The sequence below is a fragment of the Chiloscyllium plagiosum genome, chromosome 4 (genome assembly GCF_004010195.1).
Source record: "Chiloscyllium plagiosum isolate BGI_BamShark_2017 chromosome 4, ASM401019v2, whole genome shotgun sequence".
NCBI classification, from domain to species: domain Eukaryota; kingdom Metazoa; phylum Chordata; class Chondrichthyes; order Orectolobiformes; family Hemiscylliidae; genus Chiloscyllium; species Chiloscyllium plagiosum.
The window spans coordinates 89212160-89231843 of record NC_057713.1 but is presented as its reverse complement, the minus strand read 5'-3'; the positions used below and the strand labels follow the sequence as shown (position 1 = coordinate 89231843).

Genomic DNA, 19684 nt, shown 5'->3' with positions numbered 1-19684 from the left:
AAGAAAATACAAAAATGCCAGGTATATCAAGCAAGTCTAGGAGCATCTGTGGAGAGAAAAAAACAAAAATGCTTCTTGCACTTTTCATTTTTGTTCCAACCTAGTTCTCCTGTAGCACTGCAGCACAACTCATTTTGATTTAAAATTCTCTCGTGGGACATGGGGATCACTGACAGCATTTATTGCCTGTCCCTAGTTGCCCTTGAGAAGGTGGTGCTAAGCTGACTTCTTGAACTGCTGCAGTCCACACCCTGTAGGTAGACACACAATGCCCTTTGGGAAGAAATTCCAGGATTTTGACCCAGCGACAGTGAAAGAATGGTAATATATTTCCAAGTTAGGGTAGTGAGTGGCTTGGAGGAGAACTTGCCAGCCGTGGTATTCACAGTGTTACCTATGATCTGAAGTACCCACCTGCTTCAAGAAGACCACATCATCCCAGTGCCAAAGAATAATCATACAACATGCCTCAATGATTACCTTGTGGCTGTAAAAGCTTTTCCTTTTTTGAGGTATTTTAGGTGTTGGAAGTGATTTCCTCGAATTCCAGGAGCAGTAATTACTGTTTCATATGCTGTTGCATTGTTTTGGAATTTTGTGGAAAAAATGTCAAAACAACACCGTTTTTAAAAGAGAGAAAGACAGACCAAAAGCAGCGAGCACATGGTTTGTGAGGGAGAAAGAGAAAGAAACCTACACTGCTAACTGACACAGCAGTGAATGTGTGCAGTTACTGTCTTTGCTGATTGAGTTCATGGGAAAAATTAACAAACAGCAAAATTCACAGCTGACCTTGGAGGAACCTGTGTGGGAAAGCTTACAGCGCAGGAACAGAAAAGTGCATAGTTTTTAACGTCTACAGTAGTGAGTAGAGTGGGTTCTTTCTTGATTACAGAGGAACCTCGATTATCCGAATATCAATTATCCAAAGGAGATCTCAAGGTCCCAATAGAAACATTACATTAAAGAGCTGTTTCAACCCTGATCGCGCCTTTTGTTTATAGGTACACTGATTAAAAATGAACTCAGCTCACTGAAATACTGCTGAGAACAGTCCTGGACAGTCCAGGCACCGTCTCAAAATGACTGACCTCCCGCCTTCTCTCTTTCTCTCCCCCCCTCCCCCAACACTTTCCCTGGAGTTCTACACAGGGGTGAACTCTAAACCCCGCCCCCCCTTCCCCAGAAAATCTCTCCAACGTTGTCCTGTACAGGGCAGAGGTGGAACATGAGACTTACTCCAAAAAGGCAGCAGCAGTCTTACTGTTGGTGTACAGTCCGGCTGCTCCAGGGTTGGGGGAGGGGGTTTGGATGGGTCAGGGGCGCAGACGGGGTTTGGATGGTGGGTGAGGATGGACAGGGATGTGGGGTTGGGGGAACAGGGTTGGGGTTGCGGGCAGACCGGGAGGGTGGTATTGGACAGGGTTGGGGTCAGGCAGGGTGAGAGTGGACAGGGTTGGGGGCGGATGGGGGGAGGGGGCAGGGAGCGGGTCTCATACGCAGTGTGCTTTTGCCTAGTTCCCTGAACGGGGAGCACACTTCACAGAAAACTCCAAGCCCCAGAGGGAATCAATTAACCAAAAAATCAATTATCCGAATGAAATAGTGCCTGCCCATCTCGTTCAGATAATCGAGGTTCCTCTGTATATGTTTTATTGAAATCTATCTCTTGATTAAATTTTAAAAATGTAAACCATAAGTACAATGTTAGCCTGGAGCACTGTTTTATTTTAAGAACAAACAGACGGTGCTATTTTCTGGGTCTATAGATTGTGAAAGATCAAAGATGGCCTTTAGTAGAGTGATAGATGTACATCTGTTGGATGTGGGAGCTTAGGGAGAGTTTTCATGTTACTGATGATTATATCTGCAGCAAGTGTCTTTGGTTGCGAATCCTATCATAGCGCATATATTGATTGGAGTGGCAGTTAGAGGCAACAAGGAATTTACAAGAGCTAGGGGGTGTGATGGATGGCAGTTATAGGCAGGGACAAAAGCCACAGATACAATCAGGTAGATGAGTTAACTCCAGGAAAGGTAGGAGAGGTAGATAGGTAGTGCAGGAGTCTTCTGTGACTATCCCTATTTCAAACAAGTATGCTGTTTTGGAAAATATAGGGGGCAATGGACTTGCAGGGAAATGTAGTATGAACAGCCAAGTTTCTGGTATTGAGACAGGCTCAACTGTAATGAGGGGTATGTCAGGTACCAAGTGACCGATTGTGATAGCGGACTCTCTAGTCAGAGGCACAGACAGATGTTTCTGCAGCCAACAGCGAAAAATCAGCATGATGTGTTGCCTCCCTGGTGCCAGGATCAAGGATGTCTCAGAGAGGGTGCAGAATGTTCTCAAAGGGGAGAGGGACCAGCAGGAGGTCATTGTACACATTGGAACTAACATCATGGGAAGGGAAAAGGATGAGGTTCTGAAGAGGGAATATAGAAAGTAAAGCAGGAATTTAAAAAGGTGAGTTTTGAAAAGATCTATATTTCTGGTTGAGGTTCTGAATGTAGGTTTGCTCGCTGAGCTGGAAGGTTCGGTTTCATATGTTTTGTCACCATACTAGGTAATATCATTAGTGAGCCTCCGGATGAAGTACTGGTGGTATGGGCCACATTTTTTATATGTGTTTAGACTTCCTTGGGTTGGTGACATCATTTCCTGTTCTTTTTCTCAGGGGGTGGTTAATGGGATCCTAATCAAAGTGTTTGTTGATCGAGTTCCGATTGAAATGCCATACTTGCAGGAATTCTCGTGCACATCTCTATTTGGCTTGTCCTAGATAGATGTGTTATCCCAGTCGAAGTGATGCCCTTCCTTATCTGTATGTAAATATACTAGTAAGAATGGGTCATGTCTTTTTGTGGCAAGTTGATGTTCATGTACCCTGGTGGCTAGTTTTCTGCCTGTTTGTTCAATGTAGTGTTTCTTATAGTTCTTGCAAGGTATTTTGCAAGTGACATTAGTTTTGCTTGTTGTCTGTATAGGGTCCTTCAAGTTCATTAGTTGCTGTTTTAGTGTATTGGTGGGTTTGTGGGCTATCCTGATGCCAAGAGGTCTGAGTAGTCTGGCAGTCATTTCCAAGATGTCTTTGATGTAGGGGAGAGTGGCTTAGGTTTCTGGACGTGTTTTGTCTGCTTGTTTGGGTTTGTTGCTGAGAAATCACCGTGCTCGTTGGATACCCATTCTTTTTGAACACACTATAAGTGATTCTTCTCTGCTCTTAGTAGTTCCTCTGTGCTACAGTGCATGGTGGCTTGTTGAAATAATGTTCTAATGCAGCTTCGTTTGTGAATGTTGGGATGATTGCTTCTGTAGTTCAGTATTTGGTCTGTATGTGTTGTTTTCCTGTGGTCGCTGGTTTGAAGTTCCCCGTTGGCTGTTTGCTCTATTACAACATCTAGAAATGTAGGACACCACTTCGACTGGAAAAATACATTCATCCTCGGACAATCCAAAGAGAGACACGCGAGAGAATTTCAAGAAGCATGGCATTCCAACTAGAACTCTATCAACAAATACATTGACATTTTATCCCATTTACCACCACCTGAGAAAATGAACAGGAAATGACATCACCACAGGCAATGTAATCACCACAGGAAATGGTGTCACCAACCCAAGGGAAACCTAAACACATAATAAAAAGCAAGCCATACCACCAGTGCTTCATCTGGAGGCTCACTGATGATGTTACCTAGTATGGCGATGAAACGTCTGAAACCAAACCTTCCAGCTCAGCTAGCAAACCTTAAAAAGGAGGTCCTTGAAGGTAGTAATATTTGGATTACTCCCAGTGCTATGAGCTAGTGAGGGTAGGATTAGGAGGACAGATCAAATGATTACATGGCTAAGGAGCAGGTGCAGGAGAGAAGGATTCACATTTTTGAATCATTGGAATCTCTTCTGGGCTAGAAGTGACCTGTACAAGAAAGATGGACTGCACCTGAATTGGGAGGGAACTAATATACCAGAATGGAGACTTGCTAGAGCTGTGAGGGAGGATTTAACTAGTAAGGTGGGGGAGGGCGGGGTGGGACCCAGGAAAATAGTGAGGAAAGAGATCAATCTGGGACTGGTACATTTGAGAAAAGAAGCAAGTCAAACAGTCAGGGCAAGCAGAAATAAAGCAGAAAACAAGTTAGGAATGAAAATTAAACTGCATTTACTTCAATGCAAGAGGCCAGACAAGGAAGGCAGATGAACTCAGGGCATGGTTAGGATCATGAGACTGGGATATCAAAGCAATTACAGAGACATGGCTCAGGGATGGACAGTACTAACAGCTTAATGTTCCAGGATACAAATGCTACATGAAAGGTTAGAAAGATTGGCCGGGGGGTGGGGGGGAGGTGGGGGGAGAACAGAGAGGAGGGGAGCAGCGTTTTTGATAAGGGATAGCATTACTGCTGTACTGAGGGAGGATATTCCTGGGAATACATCCAGAGAAGTTATTTGGATGGAAGTGAGAAGTGAGAAGTGAGAAGGGAATGATCACCTTATTGGGATTGTATTATAGACCCCCTAATAGTCAGAGGGAAATTGAGAAACAAATTTGTAAGGAGATTTCAGTTATCAGTAAGAATAATAAGGTGGTTATGGTAGGGAGTTTAACTTTCTAAACATAGACTGGGACTGCCATAGTGTTAAGTGTTTAGACGGAGAGGAATTTGTTAAGTGTGTACAAGAAAATTTTCTGATTCAGTATATGGATGTACTACTAGAGAAGGTGCAAAATTTGACCTACTCTTGGGAAATAAGGCAGGGCGGGTGACTGAGGTATCAATGGGGGAGGACTTTGGGGACAGTGACCAGAATTCTCTTAGTTTTAAAATAGTGATGGAAAAGAATAGACCAGATCTAAAGTTGAAGTTGTAAACTAGGGAAGGCTAATTTTGACGGTATTAGGCAAGAAGTTTTAAAAGCTGACTGGGACAGATGTTCACAGGTAAAGGGACAGCTAGAAAATGGGAACTCTTCAGAAATGAGATAACAAGAATCCAGAGACAGTATATTCCTGTCAGGGTGAAAGGAAAGGCTGGTAGGTGTAGGGAATACTGGGTGACTAGGGAAATTGAGGTTTTAGTTAAGAAAAAGAAGGAAGAATATGTCAGGTATAGACAGGAGAGATCGAGTGAATCCTTAGAGTATAAAGGCAGTAGGAGTATACTTAAGAGGGAAATCAGGAGGGTAAAAAGGGGACATGAGATCACTTTCATCAAATAGAGCTTTTATAAATACATTAAGGACAAAACGGTAACTAGGGAAAGAATAGAACCCATCAAAGATCAGCAAGGCAGCCTTTGTGTGGAGCTGCAGGAGATACTAAATGAGTATTTTGCATCAGTGTTTGCTGTGGAGAAGGACATGGAAGTTATAGAATGTGGGGAAATAGATGGTGACATCTCGAAAAATGTACATATTATAGAGGAGCAAGTGCTGGATGTCTTGAAATACATACAAGTGGATAAATCCCCAGGAACTGATCAGGTGTACCCTAGAACTCTGTGGGAAGCTCGGGAAGTGATTGCTGAGCCTCTTGCTGAGATATTCGTATCATTGATAGTCACAGGTGAGGTGCCAGAAGACTGGAGGTTGGCTAATGTGGTACTACTATTTAAGAAGGGTGGTAACAAAAAGCCAGAGAACTATAGATCGGTGAACCTGATGTCATTGGTGGGCAAGTTGTTGGAGGGAATCCTGGAGGGACAGGATTTACATATATTTAGAAAGGCCAGGACTGATTATGGACAGTCAACATGACTTTGTGCACGGTAAATTGTGTCTCACGAACTTAACTGAGATTTTTGAAGAAGTTACAAAGAGGGTTAATGAGGACAGAGTGGTAGATGTGATCTATATCGACTTGAGTAAGGCATTCAACAAGGTTCCTCATGGGAGACTGGTTAGCAGGGTTAGATCTCATGGAATACAGGGAGAACTAGCCATTTGGATATAGAACTGGCTCGAAGGTCGAAGACAGATAGTGGTGGTGGAGCGTTGTTTTTCAGATTGGAGGACTGTGACCGGTGGAGTGCCACAAGGATCAGTACTGGGTCTTCTACTTTTTGTCATTTATATAAATGATTTGAATGTGGACATAGGAGGTATTGTTAGTAAGTTTGCAGATGACACCAAAATTGGAGGTGTAGTGGACAGCAAAGAAGGTTACCTCAGAGTAAAACGGGAGCTCGATCAGATCGGTCAATGGGCTGAGGAGTGGCAGATCGATTTTAATTTAGATAAATGCAAGGTGCTGCATTTTGGAAAAACAAATCAGATCAGGACTTATACACATAATGGCCAGGTCCAGGGGAGCGTTGCTGAACAAAGAGACTGTGGAGTGCAAATTCATAGTTCCTTGAAAGTAGAGTCACAGGTAGATAGGATAGTGAAGAAGGCTTCTGGTGGGCTTTCCTTTATTGGTCAGAGCATTGAGTACAGGAGTTGGGAGATCATGTTATGGCTGTACAGGACATTGGTTAGGTCAATTTTGGAATATTGCATGCAATTCTGGCCTCCTTCCTATTGGAAGGATGTTGTGAAACTTGAAAAAGTTGAGAAAAGATTTACAAGGATGTTGCCAGGTTTGCCAGGATTTGAGCTATAGAGAAAGGCTGAATAGGCTAGGGCTATTGTCCTTGAGGTGTATGAGGCTGAAGGTTGACCTTATTGAGGTTTATAAAGTCATGAGGGGCATGGATAGGGTAAATAAACAAGGTCTTTTCCCTCGGGTGGTGGAGTCCAAAACTAAAGGACATTGGTTTAGGGTGAGAGGGAAAACATATAAAAGGGGCCTAAGATGCATTTTTTTCATGGAGAGGGTGGTGTGTATATGGAACGAGTTGCCAGAGGAAGTGGTGGAGGCTGGTGCAATTATAGCATTTAAAAGGCATCTGGATGGTTCTATGAATATGAAGAGTTTACAGGGACATTAGCCAACTACTGCAAATTGGACTAGAGTAGGATCGGATATCTGGTCAGCAAGGATGATTGGACGGAAGGGTCTGTTTCCATGCTATACATCTCTATGACTCTATAACCAGAATAAAGTAGAAATCTATATAAACAGAACATAGGAGGATGCCTTTGTGATCATGGTTGATAATCCATCTCAGTACCCTGTTCCCACTTTCTCCCCAAAGCCTTCATACCTTTAGCCCTAAGAACTATATCTAACTTAGTGAAAATATTCAATGTTTTGGTCTCAACTGCTTTCTGTAGCAGAGAATACCATGGGCTCACCACAGTCTGCGTGAAACAATGTCTCCTCAGCTCAGTCCTAAATGGCCTATCCTGTATCCTTAGACTGTGACCCTTGGTTTTGGATTCCCCAGTCATAAAGAATATCCTTTCCCATCTAGGTTTATATGAATCCTGAATCAATTTCCTAAATTCTAGGGAATACCGTCCAAACTGATTCAATCTCCCTTCATCCTATCGTCCCAAAAATCAATCTGGCAAACTTTCATTGCATAACTAGAACTTCCTTCCTCAGTTAAAGAGACCAAAACTGCACACAGTATTCCAGGTCTGATCTCACTAAGATTCTGTACAATAGCAGAAAGATATCTCTGCTCTTGTACTCAAAGCCACTTGCAATGAAGGCCAACAAACCCTTTGCCTTCTTCAACAACTGCAGTCCTTACATACTTAGTTTCTGCAACTGAGCAAAAAGGACAATTTTGCACCTCCCCTTTTCACAATCTATCACCATTAAGATAATAATCTGCCTTCCTGTTTTTGCCACCAAAGTGGATAACCTTCACGTTTATCTATACTATTGTTCATCTGCTGTCCATCACTCAACTTGTCCAAATCACATTAAAGCATTTCTGCATTCTCCTCACAGTTCATCCTCCCACCCAGCTTTGTGTGCCCTGGTTTACTCCACACTTTGAGCTTTTGGTCTGTATTGGTGATCAAGACAAAGAAGAGCATTGAAGCATTGGAAATAGTGCTGCAAGGAGTCAAAAGATTTTTTCCTAAAGTTAGAGGTCAGCTGTAAGGAAAGATTAAAAAGTTTTAGGTTCTTGATCTTGAAAGGATCATCTTATAGAATTATACAAGATATAGAAAAGATAAATTTAGAAAAAAATCATTTCAACCAAATTATTAGAATAAAACAAGAGATCACAGATTCATTAAAATAAATATTAAATTTAGGACTGATATCATGCCACACTTCATATAAATTGATGAATAGATGGAATGGAATTACAGAGTTCATCCAAAAATACTTGAATCAGTCAAGAATCATTACAATGGGGTCATTCTGAATGTATGGGCCAAATGTCACCTGTAAATATTTTGTGACAGCAATTAGCAGAGATCTAATCAGCACCCCTTCCAAACCTACAGGATAATCATTTCACTGTTAAAATCTTTCCAGCTATAATCAGTTTATGATTTAGACCAGTGATTAAACTTGGGACCATTCAAGTCTGAATAGTTCAATTCTGCCCTGAACATTCCATTTACTGATGTGTCATGGTTCAAAATTCCAATGTGCTTAACTCATTATCTGCCCTTGAAAACACATCTCACACTTTGTCAAATCGATGTTAACTTATTTAAAGCAAATTTTGTTCATACTTCCACACTACATTGTGTGATTGAGATTTAATGGCATCACTGAGACAATAACAAACAGTTTATGAAAGAAAGATCCCAGGTTAAAGTGTTTTTTTTTTAAGGAAGTTACCCATGAATGTTGTATTACAGAAAGTTATACAATGATTTACAATATAATTTTCCTGGACTCATATTAATGAATATGTACCTCTGCTTGAAAAAGATAAAAAATACAAACCTGTCCTTTGTCACCCATGTCACCTTTGTCACCCTGTATAGAGAGAAAAAAGGTCAGCTATGCATAGATCTACAAACTTTCAATTAGTTTTGTCAGTTTAATTGTCACTGATTATAAAATACCTTGGGTCCTGACTTGCCTTGAACTCCAATTTTTCCAGTTTCACCCTATTAAAAGTTTAAATTGGAAAATTAGAATTTCCATATTCTGACAAAAAGAACTGAATATTCATTCGTACAAATTTGTTGGAATAGAACACCTATGCAAAATGACATCCAATGATGCAACAGCTCCTACTCTGGTAGAATTCAGCTTCATATCTTTGATTCTTCATTCTGTCCACTTCCAGTTCTTGCCATGCTGGGGATTAGGTTTACAATATGTCCTACTTGTTTACCAAGAGAGGGAAGTAAATACTGGATGATTCATCTGATCTCATTGATTCTTGAGCACTGCCTAGTGTCTGGTCACACAGTAGCTTGACCTGGAGTTTGGCAGGGGTGGGGCTTGCCAACATTAATGGTCAAATGGTATTGTGCAGCATGAGGATTTTTAAAAACGCCACAATTATTTATATTAACTTAATGTTATTTTGCTTTCAACGGTTTATCTTGTGGATTTTCACATTAGTTTTTAACAAGCAAAAAACACTGGCTAATGCTTAAGATTGTTGAAATTACTGTTGCAGTTCATTGACAAACACTTATTGTTTGACAGTCCCAAATCTGATAAGGTAAGTGGAGCACTAACACATTAAGTTAATGCCTTGTGGAAATATGAACTCAATAGTGTTATTCAATAAGCTGAATTTCACCCTGAGGTGGATGTGGCCATGCTGGGAAAATTATGGCAAACTGATTTCTTGGCATGCTCTGACCTCAATGAAATGGTCCTGATATCAGAGTCCTGACCCAAGAATGAATATTCAGCCCAGTATGCAAAGCATCTGTCAATATTAGCAACAACAATCTCTATCGCCATACATACTAAAATTGTTCAGACAAGGCTTTGCAGGATATTTGATAAACTGTTCTGCTATTCTGTGTCTCCCACTCTGGATTCTTACCTTCTCACCATCAGGCCCTGGTTCACCTTGTGGGCCCTGTGAAGAAAACATGTAATAAATGAGATCCTCCTTGCTTAAGGGATTATTTTATAACTAATTGCAGCTTCAATGATAGATTTGCTCACCGGTAAGCCTTTCACTCCCTTTTCTCCTGGTTTTCCAGGTATTCCACTTTGTCTTGCATCACCTTTCATCCCCTGGAAGAAAATATACTCAATAATTGGACATATAATAGGCAATGATAAAGAGCAAGTGCATACAGTAATCAATCTATATTTCCCATTCAGATATTACCCAATGCCAACTAGCAGAAAAACACATTTCTAAAATCTTTTGAAGGAAGTTAAATTTAAAACAAAGTGTATTTTTGTACAAACTTAACAACATGTCTCAACCTTCCCCTTCTCCTCCCACTTTCTGCCTGCCCCTCTCCTTTCTTCCCCTGTGCCCTTTCAGGAATCAGTGGTAATCCATCCATAAATGAGCAAGTAGAATTCCAGACCCAAGCTTCTAATTCAGATGACATTCAGACAGATGTTTTTGAGGCCAACATTCAAAAGTATACAGATTACGTGTAGATAATTAACATTCACAGAATTTACTGCTAGCCTTTGATTTTTTTAAAAATATAAGCCCGCTAATTATTCATTCTCCCCACCTGCAACACACATACACCAACCAACTCGCTATTCATCTCTGGACTGTGGCTGTGCATAAACAGGTTTCAGAGAGTTTGAGTGTGGAAACAGGCTATTCGGCCCAACAAGTCCACATCTACCCTATCCCTGTAACCCTGCATTTCCCATGGCCAATCCACTTAATGCACACTATGGGCAATTTATCATGGCCAATCCACCTAACCTGTTTATCTTAGGACTGTGGGAGGAAACTGGAGCACCTGGTGGAAATCCACACACAGACATGAGGAGAATGTGCAAACTTCACACAGACAGCCACTTGAGGCTAGAATTGAACCCTGGTCCCTGGCACTGTGAGGCAGCAGTGCTAACCACTGAGTCACCGTGATGCCCAGACTATTGTTGAGTAAATGCTGCTTGTTAGCATTGTCAATGACACCTTTCATCTCTTTGTTGATGATTGACAGCAGGGTAGAGGGTGCCAATTATTCATGCAGGATTTCTCCTGCTTTTTATGAACAAACCAATTTTCCACATTGCTGGATGGATATTCATCATGTAGCTGTACTGAAATAGCTTGCCTGGAGCAAAGCTAGCTCTGGATCACAAGTCTTTAGGACAATTGCTGAATGCTGTCAGGCCCCATTTGTCTTGGCTATATTCAATGCCTTCAGCTGTTTTTTTTAATATCAAGTGGGATGAAGCAAATTGATTAAAAGCATCTGAGATGCTGGGGACCTCAGGAGAAAGTCACTCAGCATGTCTTGCTGAAGACATTTGCAAATGCTTCAGCTTTTACTTTTGCACTGTTATTCCAGACTTCCATAACATTGATGGAGCTACTTGTGAAGCCTCGTTCTGCAGTTGGCGTTCTTAAATTGCCCAGCTGCGTCCATGTTGGATGTAACAGGACTACAAAAGTTAGATCTGATCTTAGCTTATTGCGATATTATTTAGCTGTCTAACACATACTGTTTCTGCTGTTTGGTGTGTAAGTAGACTTATGTTGTAGTTTCACCAGACTGACACTTCGTTTTTAAGGCATGCCTGATGATGCCCTTATCCTGCCCTCCTGCACTTGTTGTTGGTGCCAGTGTTCAACTCTAATTTTCTTACAGGCTGTGCACACATCCAAAGCCCATGTGTGGCATCAGACATCCATGCAGCAGTTGGCGTGCTGATGCCAATTGCCATGCACAGTTGGTTCCCTCGATTGATACTAATGGTACACTTGCTAGCTTCCAAACTGGTGGGAGTTTCCCTAATCAAGGGAGTTACCGACAATTAAAACCAATGCATCAATTATCTCATAAATCATTTCATTTAAGACCCTAGGACAACATCAGTCAGGACCCAGGCACTTGTCAGCCCACAGCTCCAACAATTTACTCAGCATCACTTTTCTATTGATTGTAATTTTCCTGAGCTCTTCCTTCTCTTCGTTTCCCTGATTTGTAGCTGGCATGTTACTTAGATCCTTTTTAGTGAAGACTTATGCAAAATACCTATTCAATTCACCAGCCATCTCTTTAGTTTCTACTATTAATTCTCCAGGCTCACTTTGCATAGGACCGAAGCTTCATCAGTTAACTCTTCACAAAATATTTATAGAAACACAGTATCCGTTTTTAATATTTTTGACAAGGTTCTTCTGTGCTCCAATTTTTCCCTCCTTATTAATTTTATATTGTTTTTATATATTCTCATAGACTCGTAGATGTATATAGTACAGAAGGAGGCCATTCAGCTAATCATGGCCATGCTGATCAACAAAGATCTGACTATATTAATCGCATTTTCCAACTTTGGTCCATAGCCCTTGAAGGTGATGGCAACATAAGTGAATTTCAAAATACTAATTAAATAGTGCATGGGTTTGCAACTCAACAGGCAGTGAGTTCCAAAATCCCAACACACTCTGGGTGAAACAAATTCTCAACTCCCCACTTAACCTTCTATATCTTACCTTAAATCTGTGCCTCCTGATTATTTCCACTTACTCATGGAAAAAGTGACTTCCTATCCACTCTATCTATGCCCCTCATAATCTTGTACAACTTGTCAGGTCCCCCCTCAACATTTGCTACACCAAGGAAAACAACCCGGCCCATCCAATCTTTCCTTTTAACTCAGACTGTCCAGCCCCAGCAACATCCTGGTAAATCTTCTCTGTTCCATGACTAGTGCAATCACATTCTTCCTATAATGGGGTGACCAGAGCTGTATACAATACTTCAGCATTTTACACATTTGAAACACAGTTTTGGCATAACCTCCCAGCTCTTGTGTACTGTCCAATTTTCTGTCATGCTACCTTTTTTTGCACATTTATATGCTTTTTCTTTATGTTTGATGTTAGTGTTAACCTTTCCAGTTATATTAAAAGGTGTATGATATACATTTTATATATTATCATTTTTAGAAGAGTTTTAGAGTTTAGATTTTAAAACTAGTGGTACATAGGTTTGGTCTATTTGAATGATGGAGTTTAATAATCAACTAGGTCAGTCTTTTAAGAACCACGATTTTAAACTATTTCTTTTCAAAGAGCAAATGCTGAAGACCTCCTGGAGGGCTAATGGAAGTTTGTTTATATTGTGGGGTTTTGTGACAAGTGAAGACTGAAACATTCAGCCAATAGCTGAGCAGAAGCTAGGGGGACTGAGTTTTTAAAATTTAGTTAGAAACTTCTGAATTCTGTTTGAAGATGACCTGACTGGGATAAGATGCAAGAATAGCTTTTCTAAGGGAAAAAAAAGAAGTTTGTTTACAGCAGTTAATGGAATAAGTTACCTCAGTGTAAGGATTTCAGTTTGAGTAAACTTCAAATGCAGAGTATTTGGTTAGAAATCTGCAGCTGGTTATTCAAAGCTGAGCAAATCTAAGATCTCAGTTGTGAGAGTCAAAGAAAAAGACTGCACAATTAACAGGATTGGAATCAAAAAGAAGCAGTAAGCCTAACTACAGACTTAATAGGGAAGGAAAATGTCTCTGGATTTTGATGTTCGCCAGGTATTAGAAATATTTTATTTTATTGTTAAAACCAAATCAGCAGCCTGATGTGCTTATGTTTCAGTGAAAGACCACCATGTTATATTTATAAAGTATCTACTGAGCCAGATTTAATTCTGGGATCTGACTTAGCCAATAGGAATGTGAGCTGGGATGATAACGGAGCTAACCAAGGACGGTGGGTCCATCTCTTGAAAATTTTCCTACCTATTGGAACGTATCTATTCTGTGTATTCTGATTTGCCTTAAACATCTTCTTAAATTCCTGCTACTATATCTCTATTGAAATATAATTTAACCTAGTCTACCAATTCATTCTGGCCAGCTTTGCTTTCATGCTCTCATAATTGCTCTTATGTAAGTTTAACAAATCTGTCTTGCACCCACTCATCTGTCTCTCAAACTGAATATAAAATTCAATTATAATTGTGGTTGAGGCACATAGAATTATGGAATTACACATAAAACACAACAAGGAGGCCATTCTGCCAATTGAGTCCATGCTGGTTTTTCTGTAGATTAATTAATTCAGTCCTATTCCCTCTGCTGTGTAATGGCTATGTAAAATGTATGTCTGAAGGGTCAGTTTAGTTTCTATATTCAAGTTAGGCTTGAACTTACAAATTTCTGAGTTGGAAGCCTGAGGCCTACCACCTGAAACAAGCAGGTGCTGAATTGATGGTCCTTTCACAAATCATCATTCATATATCATATGTCAAACCAATTTATACCAACATTGATTGTGAAGTAATCCAGCTCCCAAACGATATATTTTTAATCATTCACAAAGCATGGAATGGCAAAACCAACATTTATGGCTAGTCCTTAATTATCCTTGAAGAGGTGATGACTTTCTTGAATACAACTGAGCCAGTTCAGAAGGCAGTTAGAAGTCAGCCACAATTTGTTTGGAATAAAACAAAGAACTGCAGATGCTGGAAATCTTAAAAACAGAAATTGCTGGAGAAACTCAGTAAGTCTGACAGCACAGGCAGGCACGATGGCTCAGTGCTGAGCACTGCTGCCTCACAGACTAGGGACTCGGGTTAAATTCCACTCTCAGGTGACTGTGTGGAGTTTGGACATTCTCCCCATGTCTGTGTGGTTTCTTCCACGTGCTCTGATTTTATCACACAGTCAAAAGATGTGCAGTTTAATTAGATTGGCCATGCTCAATTGCTCTGTAGCATCCAGGGTTGTGCAACTCAGGGGAATTATCCATGGAACATGCATGGTTACAGGGATAGAATAGGGACGTATGGCTGGATGGCGTGCTGTTTGGAGGGTTGGTGTGGACTCAATGGGCCGAATGTCTTGCTGTAAGGATTCTATGATTGTGTGTGTGGTGAGAAAGCAGAGTTAGTATATTGGATCCTTGGATCCTTCTTCAGAAGTCAGATATGCTGCCAGATCTTTCACATTTTTGTGGAATCTAGAATCACATATAGACCAGGTGAGGACAGACAGCAGATTCCTTCCTGAAAGGACATTAGTGAGCTGAATAGATTGGGACAAAAACCTGGCAGTTTCCTGGTTACTATGACTGATGGTAGCTTTTTAAATTCAACATTTATTTAATTAATTGCATTTAAGTTCCCCAGCTTCCTGATGAGCTTTCTACACACCTGCACCAAATCATTCATCCAAGCTGCTAGCTTACTAGTCTAGTCATACAACCGCTATGCTGCCATATCTCACACTAACACCTGTATTGGATAGGGTTTAGATCAGAGTGGTGCTGGAAAAGCACAAGAGGTCAGGCAGCATCTGAGGAGCAGCAAAATCGACACTTCGGGCAAAAGCCCTTAATCAGGAATCTGCAGTCCTCACTTTTGCCTACCTGTATTGGATAGAATACCTAACACGTGAAAAGGTCAACTGGCCCAACTAGTCTATGCCAGGGTTTATGATTTTTATGTCTCTTCTTGGCTTTCCCAAGGGAAAGCATGCAGCAGTCAATAACTTGAGAAGGGCTGTAAACATGATTTTTAAATTTTTTTCGACCAAGTAGGTATTAGTGAGATAATATACATTTAGGTCCCCTTATATTGAGCAGAGTTGGGAATAGATGCAGTTTAGAAAATTCAATAATAAGTAAAATACTATAAAGTTTCGGTTGTTTTAGAAAAATATTTTAAATTGCAAAATAGCAAAACACTTACTGGAAAACCACGTGGGCCTTGTGGTCCTCTTGGACCAGGATCCCCACTATCTCCCTAAATATAAGAAAAATGTTCTTCTGTTAATGATCCTGTGAAAAACAGTTAACTGTCATCATTATCCAAATATAATATGTTTTTAAAATATTTAATATGCATTGAATTGGATGTGCAAAAGTACCTTTGGTCCTATTTGTCCTGTTTCACCGAATATCCCTGGTATTCCCAGAGGACCCTGAAACCAATTAACAGGATATTTGGAGTGCTTTATTTTTTGGATATATATTTTTTGCAAAGCCCATTTTAAAAGTATTGAAGTCAACTTCATCTTACATGACCACCTGGCATACCATCACTACCAGATCTTCCTGCCATTCCAATATCACCCTGAAAACAAACATACAAAAAGTATTAGCTTTATATATTCATGACACAGAAGCATTACACGCTAAGCACTAAAAATTTACAGCATTTACCTTTCTGCCGGGAGTACCAACATGTCCTATTGATCCTGGGTATCCCTAGGAAATAGAGTAGAAAATAAAACATAAGAACCTCTTCTGGAATAGTGTGTGAAGTTCTTGTTGCCCTGTTATAGGAAAGATGTTATTAAACTGGAGAGGGTTCAGAAAAGATTTACTAAGATGCTGACAGGAATGGAGGGTTTGAGTTATAAAAATAGACTGGAAAGGCTGGGACCTTTTTACTGGAGTGTAGGAGGTTAAGAGATGATCTTATTTGGGTTTATAAAATCCTGAGGGACATAGATAAGGTAAATAGCAAGAGTTGTTTCTTTAGGATGGGGGAGTTCAAAATTAGGAGGCATATTTTTAAGGTAAGAGGAGAAAGATTTAAAAAAGACGAGGAGCAATGTTTTTACTCAGAGCGTGGTTCATGTGTAGAATGAACTGCCAGCGAACATTTAAAAGACATTTGAATTAGTTCATGTATAGGAATGGTTTGGAGAAATACAAGACAAGCACAACAGGTGGGACTAGTTGACTTTGGAAACATGACCAACTGGGATCTATATGGACTTCTGTAAGGCGTTCGACAAGGTTCCCCATGGGAGACTGATTAGCGAGGTTAGATCTCATGGAATACAGGGAGAACTAGCCATTTGGATACAGAACTGGCTCAAAGGTAGAAGGTGAAGGTTTGTTTTTCAGACTGGAGGTCTGTGACCAGTGGAGTGCCACAAGGATCAGTGCTGGACCCTCTACTTTTTGTTATTTACATAAATGATTTGGATGTGAGCATAAGAGGTACAGTTAGTAAGTTTGCAGATGACACCAAAATTGGAGGTGTAGTGGACAGCCAAGAGGGTTACCTCAGATTACAACAGGATCTGGACCAGATGGGCCAATGGGCTGAGAAGTGTCCTTTATTGGTCAGAGTATTGAGTACAGGAGTTGGGAGGTCATGTTGCGGCTGTTAGGCCACTGTTGGAATATTGCGTGCAATTCTGATCTCCTTCCTATCGGAAAGATGTTGTGAAACTTGAAAGGGTTCAGAAAAGATTTACAAGGATGGTGCCAGGGTTGGAAGATTTGAGGTATAGGGAGAAGCTGTACAGGCTGGGGCTGTTTTCCCTGGAGCGTTGGAGGCTGAGGGGTGACCTTATAGAGATTTACAAAATTATGAGAGGCATGGATAGGATAGATAGGCAAAGTCTTTTCCCTGGGGTCGGGGAGTCCAGAGCTAGAGGGCATAGGTTTAGGGTGAGAGGGGAAAGATATAAAAGAGACCTGAGGGGCAACTTTTACACACACAGAGGGTGGTACGGGTATGGAATGAGCTGCCAGAGGAAGTGGTGGAGGCTGGTACAATTGCAACATTTAAGAGGCATTTGGATGGGTATATGAATGGGAAGGGTTTTGAGGGATATGGGCCAGGTGCTGGCAGGTGGGACTAGATTGGGTTGGGATATCTGGTCAGCATGGACGGGTTGGACCGAAGGGTGTGTTTCCATGCTGTATATCTCTATGACACTATGACTGGTTGGACCAAAGGATCTGTTTCCATGCTGTATGACTTTACGATTTTAAAAGGTTATGTTCTTAATGTCCTTAAATTTAGTAAGAAGTCACCTTCTGTTCACACACTACGCATATATGCAACACTTACTATTGTGCATGTCTCATATAACATTGGATAGGGACATGTATGTTATTTGTACAGGAAACAGAAATCCCTCAAAGGGCTCTTGTATTCTACATACATAGATGTTAGTAACATTAACAGGGATTTGTCTCACCACCAAACCTACAATTTAATTATCAGGTTCCATTGGTTTTGTAAGTGAATAGTATAAACTGTTTTAATTTTGTTGTCTGCTTTTAACTGAATAAGTTCAACACCATACTTACTGCAACTGACAATACTGTATATGGATTATAGTTGAGGAGCAGTGGATGTTACTAAGAAGTCTGTGTTGCCTATGTAGGGCCAGAACTGTTTACAATTTACCAAAATACTCTAAAATAACATGCCTTGAGCACAGTTTCAAACTGACAATGTAAGTTATGTGTGATTTGCATATTTTTAGTATTATTTATTTTGGAATTTGGGCTTGAACTAGTGAAGTGTGAGTTTTGATCTTAATGTGTAGAAGAGATTAATTATTAATCTATAAGTATTTATTTTATTTCAGCCAATATGAGAGAGTGATAATGGGGATTTGTTTGCATTGAGTGAGCTTTACCATTCGATAGAGTAAACATTGAAAAGCATTTGGAAGAAATAGTAATGTCAACCCTATTGAAGTGATCGCTGATGATTCAGTTCCGATGGTGTTCGGATAGATGGGGTTGTATTTTTCTGTGCGTATGGATTTCATACTTTTTTTAAAAAATGAATAATTTAGTTTATTCCATTTTATTTTTATTTCTTTTGCATAATAACTGTCTGCTTTATCATTAAAGCCAAATCTGTGTGGGAAAGAGGGATTCCACTTCATGGGGCATTGGCATCAGTTTTGGAACGGGGGGATCTGTACCGTTGGGACGGTCTCCACCTGAACCGATCAGGTACCAATGTTCTAGCGAAGAGGATAAATAGGGTGGTCAGTAGGACTTTAAACTTCTTAGTTGGGGGGAAGGGAAAGTGAAAGCGACAGGGAGTATGGAGGTAGATGGCAAGATAAGCAGCAGGATAGAATGTTTCCAGGCGGATTTAAAATTGAGGCAGACTGAGAATGTAGTAAAAAGCAAGGATAACTTAGGACATATGACTTCCAACATCTCTAATGATAAGGAAGTTAGCATTAAGGCACTTTACCTGAATGCTCGTAGCATACATAACAAAGCCGATGAACTAATGGCACAGATAATAATGAATGATTATGATGTAGTAGGCATCACAGAGACTTGGTTACAGGGGGGTCAGGACTGGCAGTTAAACCTCCATGGTTTTTCAACTTATCGAAAAGACAGAGAGGTGGGCAGAGGGGGTGGGGTTGCCTTGTTAGTTAAGAACAAAATTAAATCTATGGTATTGAATGACATAGCGTCGGATGCTGTGGAGTCTGTGTGGGTGGAATTGAGGAACCACAAAGGCAAAAAAACGTAATTGGAGTTGTGTATAGACCTCCTAACAGTGGTCAGGACCAGGGACGCAACATGTACCGGGAAATAGAGAAGGCATGTCCGAAAGGCAAGGTTACATTGATCATGGGAGACTTCAATATGCAGGTGGACTGGGTAAATAATGTTGTTAGTGGATCTAAAGAAAGGGAATTCATGGAATGCTTACAGGATGGCTTTTTGGAACAGCTTGTCATGGAGCCCACAAGAGAGCAGGCTATTCTGGACCTAATGCTTTGCAATGAACCAGACTCTATAAAAGATCTTAAAGTAAGGGAACCCTTAGGAAGTAGCGACCAAATATGATAGAGTTCAGTCTGGAGTTTGAAAGGGAGAAGGCAAAATCGGATGCAATGGTGTTACAGTTGAATAAAGGTAATTATGAGGGCACGAGAGAGGAACTGACTAAAAT

The 19684-nt window shown here is 40.5% G+C and overlaps 1 protein-coding gene across 1 annotated transcript in view; it reads right to left on the bottom strand.

Annotated features, from left to right (window-relative positions):
* LOC122549492 (collagen alpha-1(IX) chain-like) overlaps nucleotides 1–19684 on the bottom strand; it is a 54052-nt gene that overhangs the window by 25740 nt on the left and 8628 nt on the right. Inside the window, exons 4-11 of the mRNA XM_043689351.1 lie at nucleotides 16165–16209; nucleotides 16022–16075; nucleotides 15870–15923; nucleotides 15692–15745; nucleotides 10005–10076; nucleotides 9880–9915; nucleotides 8936–8980; nucleotides 8814–8846 (exon numbers count right to left, since the gene is read on the bottom strand). Coding sequence (XP_043545286.1) covers nucleotides 8814–8846; nucleotides 8936–8980; nucleotides 9880–9915; nucleotides 10005–10076; nucleotides 15692–15745; nucleotides 15870–15923; nucleotides 16022–16075; nucleotides 16165–16209 — 393 coding nt within the window. The remainder of the gene's footprint in view (nucleotides 1–8813; nucleotides 8847–8935; nucleotides 8981–9879; nucleotides 9916–10004; nucleotides 10077–15691; nucleotides 15746–15869; nucleotides 15924–16021; nucleotides 16076–16164; nucleotides 16210–19684) is intronic.